This window comes from Manihot esculenta, chromosome 18 (genome assembly GCF_001659605.2).
Source record: "Manihot esculenta cultivar AM560-2 chromosome 18, M.esculenta_v8, whole genome shotgun sequence".
In the NCBI taxonomy this organism is placed as follows: Eukaryota; Viridiplantae; Streptophyta; class Magnoliopsida; order Malpighiales; family Euphorbiaceae; genus Manihot; species Manihot esculenta.
Window position 1 is genome coordinate 23,399,085 of NC_035178.2, and position 4,279 is coordinate 23,403,363.

Consider the following 4,279-nt stretch of genomic DNA (forward strand, 5'->3'; position numbering starts at 1 on the left):
ACAAAATTAAATATGATATTGTGATTTTGGAAATTTTTAACTTTTTAACCATCATATTAGATAGGCTTTTCAATCACTACAAAGCTTTTTAATTGGATATATAAAAATTTAAGTTGTTTTAGTGTTTTCATGAAATAATTAATATTTACTACAATGTTATTGCCTATTGCTTGTCTTACGTTAACATAATCAATATATTTATGATCGAAGTTTCATAAATAAATTTAATTAATTACTATAGATTTTTATTGGAGTTGTTTTATGTTCTAATTTTAAAACAAATATAATTTAAATTTTTGAAAATTTTAATTAAAAACTAAATGCGAGGTGGACATATGTTATCAAAGTAAATTCACATAAAACTATAGAAATGTTGAAATTTACGTAGACTTGATAATTTTTTTAATTTAATTGAAATTACACTTAATCTAATTTGATAATTATCCTTTATTATATTTATTTATAATAAGAATATATTAGTAATTAAATTATTTTTTTAATTTTTAATAGCATAATAATTTGTATTAAAAAAAACAACAAATATAACATGCATAGCATGTTATAAAAATTTTAAGAGTATAATTAGTAACGCATAGAATCATTTAATTATTATGATTTTTATAAATTTAAATGTTTAATAAAATATTATTTTAGTTATCAAATTATATACATAAGTGTATAAATATATATTTAGCCTTAATAATTTAAACTCATATTAAATCATTATGTGAAATATTTTGAAAACTTAAGGATCTTTAACCACATGAAGCATTGATATCACCATCCATCTTCCTCTCAATTATATATATATATATATTAAATTTTCTTGAATATAATTTTTCTTGGTAAGTAGATGCGTGCATGCATTTTATGGAAATTAGTTGGCGACAATTAGAACTTTGCTGCTACATTCTTTTTAAGCCATTTTCATAGAATAGCAGAAATGGCAACTATATATGAATATATAAATATTTTTCTATAAATATTAACAAATTTCTTATTTATTATGTTTAAATATGTGTGCAGTATTTATCTATGGCAAGCTAAGTCATGTACAGCTATGTGTTGAGGGCGATGCTTACTTAAATATGATTTATAATAAACTCAAAATATAAGTATTTAGAGTCACATATATATATATATAATTATTATTTTTTAGTCCACAAATTATTTTTATTATTGGTGGGATGCTTAATTACTTATCGACGTATACTAGTTTTATGAGTTTTTTCTACTTATTATTAATTGGTTTCATCTTATTAGATGTAATTTCAATGAATTACTATAAAGACCACTGAGCCTTAGCTTTTTAATAGGTACAAAACAGAAACGTTTTGGTCTTAGATTTTATTATTGAATATTTACCACTATTTTTATTTTTATTATTAAATTCTCAATATTAGAAATGATTATTTTTATTTTTTTATTAGTACAATTCGTTTGTATATCAACATTTGAAATTATGGATTTGGAGATGTTATCAATATAAATTATTAAAATTATGAAATGAAAGAAACCATTGATACACAACAAGCACAAATACTATGATGGTGCTAGGCTGCTAGATGAAAATTCTAGGAAGAAACGAACAATTGATGATAGGATAGTCAAATAAAAATGATTGAATCCCTATACATAATCTGTGTAATTTTAGATTCTGATTTATCATTACTTGTGACATCCCAACAGCAGCAGGTTTCAGATTGAATTCAGAGTGATTCAAGTTAAAATTCAGAAATCAATAATTCTCAAATGGTTTTATTTTCAAAAAATCTAGCACTTGTGGTTGATTCATCTCATAGAATCGCTTTAACATGTCCCTCTCCTTCTTCAGTTCTTCATATTGAGCTGCACAAACAAAACTCATTACAACCATTTAGCCAAACACACACACTGAGAGAGAGATAGAGAGAGCAAGAAGAGAGACCTTCTTTGAATATAAGATCACTGGAAAAGACAGAAAGGCTTTCATTCATTGAACCATTTTGTATCCTTAATAAAAAATTTTGGTTATCAACATACTTGATCCTTGGTGAGGTGATTGCAACTTCAGCCTATATGAATTTATGAGGGAAAGGAGTCCAAATATTATTAGAATAAATTACATGCAGTGTAACCTTTATATGCAGAGAGATTTGGTTTACCTGTAAAGCTTGCACATCTTTTTCAAGTTGTAGATCATATTCAAGCTGCTTGAGTCTATACTTCTGGAAATATTGTCTACTCGCCATAACTCTACCAAACAGACGATTATTGAGCTTAAAGTGAATTTTCACACGTGTTTGTTTTCATATAGATGTAAGAAATATCGAGAGAGAGAGAATGCGAGGTCTAGCTCAGTTGTTATTGATAGAGGCCACGGATGAAACACCCATGATCAATTTCCTGAAAACAACTAGAAGGCCATGGATTTACCTTTTGAGCTTTCTGAAGTTCATGTTAGGATCTAATGCACGACCCCGACGACGGACCTGGTTTCTAATGGTGGGTTCATTGGATGAGACTTGTTTATTAGAAGGAGGATTCCCATTGGATGCAAATGGAGAATGAGACATATTGGACAGAGTTATTTTCTTGTCCAGTCCCTTCATTGCACCAATAACTTAAATCTCCTACAAGAAAGTGAATAGAAATTTTTGGCAGTTGCATATATATAGTAGAAGTAAGCCTTTTACTATAGCAATTATATCTCTATGCTTATTAACATTGTATTCAACTTACCATAAAATAATGAATGAATGAGTAAATAAAGTGAATATAAAATGGGGTACTCCCATTATAATAATAATAATTTCTTTTAATTATTTTCAATAGATTAATAATCTTCCTCTTCGATTAATTAAATTACGATATCTATTTAATAATCATATTTAGAATTCGATATTTGGATCGGATCCGCATTAATATTTATTAGATTTAAGTCTAAGCCACTTAAAGTTGTAATACGTTTTATTATTTTCAATATCCAAATATAAAACTAGATATAAAATAATGACAAGTAGGGGTAAGTATTTTATTGATTCAATTTAAAATCAAATTAAATTAATTAAAAATTAAATTTTAAAAATTTATAGAAATCGAATCAAATCGAATTGAATTGAATTGAATTAGAAAAAAATTAAATCGAATTGCATTACTTTAATTTAATTTAATTTGATCGATTAGCTTTTTAATGAATTTTTAATTTTAGATATTAATTTTAGTATTTTAAGATTCAATTTAAATATTTTAGTTTTGATTTTTTTGCTAATAATAAATATTAAAAATATAAATAAGAAAAAATAATAAATTTTAAATTACAAACTAACTTTTTTTTAAAAAAAAAAAAATTCAAATTTATATACCATTCATATAAAATGATCCAAAAATAATTATTCAATTTGATTCAATTTTGCTAAATTTTTTTTGTTAAAACTGAATCGAATCAAAATAATCATTTTTAAAAATCAAATCGAATTAAAAAAAAATCGAATTAAAATTTTAAATTTATTTAATTATTTTAATTTGAACTAAATATTGATTATTTATTTTAAAAAAAGGACAAATCACTTTGTTTAATATATACATAAATACACATATATGTCTAAAAATTAGGGAATCTAGATCAACTCGCCAACTCATGTAACTATTCAAAGTATTTTGCATCCTACAATAAGACACAAAGATGTCACAACGAATTTCTAATGAATGAAAAATATAGACCAAGATAAAATGAACAGTCACAACACATGACTACTTTATCACATAGGAAAATAATTGAATATAAATGAGTGTTTAATTAAGAGAATTTTGATATTGATTATGGTACAAATTATAGATTTTTGTAGCTATTTAGTATTACCGTAGTCCTGAGAAAGCACCTGACGTGGAATTTTATGGATCAAATTTAAAAATTCTATGACAAGATGAAAAAGTTCTAAAGATTAATAGTAAATTCTTTTCTATGGCACCTATCAGAAAAAATAGTAAGAACATCAATAATTGAATATTAGAGAAACAAGCCGTAATTGAATTAATAAGTTTACCTTAATTCTTGATACAATTGGAAAAATACAATCTCACACTCTCGTAATAACAAAGGCATACAAATAGTATAAATAATTCTGAATTTTGAATTTTGATTAAAAGTTCTCCATGCAACAGACGGCTGAAGTTTATATAGAAAAAATTAAATCTAACCCTAAAAGACTAAAAATAAACTAAATCCTAAAGTACCAAATAAAGTTGATCGAATTAAAAGTCCATAATAAGGGACAACACACTAAGACTCAAAAACTAG

General features: G+C 24.8%; 1 protein-coding gene across 1 annotated transcript; it reads right to left on the reverse strand.

Moving 5' to 3' along the window:
* Positions 1-1,738: 1,738 nt before the first annotated feature.
* On the reverse strand, positions 1,739-2,591 carry LOC110607604 (basic leucine zipper 34). The gene is made up of 4 exons (XM_021746748.1): positions 2,416-2,591; positions 2,145-2,235; positions 1,928-2,054; positions 1,739-1,848 (listed from the first exon to the last, which is right to left on the reverse strand). The coding sequence occupies exons 1-4, from the start codon at positions 2,589-2,591 to the stop codon at positions 1,739-1,741; spliced, it is 504 nt and encodes a 167-aa protein (XP_021602440.1).
* Positions 2,592-4,279: the final 1,688 nt, after the last annotated feature.

Bases quoted from the DNA above. Each gene is read 5' to 3' on its own strand.
- LOC110607604 (XM_021746748.1), bottom strand. From the start codon at position 2,591: ATGAAGGGACTGGACAAGAAAATAACTCTGTCCAATATGTCTCATTCT. The intron at 2,236-2,415 runs GTAAATCCATGG...TCTGTTTGGTAG, and splicing joins AACTTCAGAAAGCTCAAAAG to AGTTATGGCGAGTAGACAAT. The intron at 1,849-1,927 runs GTCTCTCTTCTT...TTGTTTGTGCAG, and splicing joins TGATCTTATATTCAAAGAAG to CTCAATATGAAGAACTGAAG.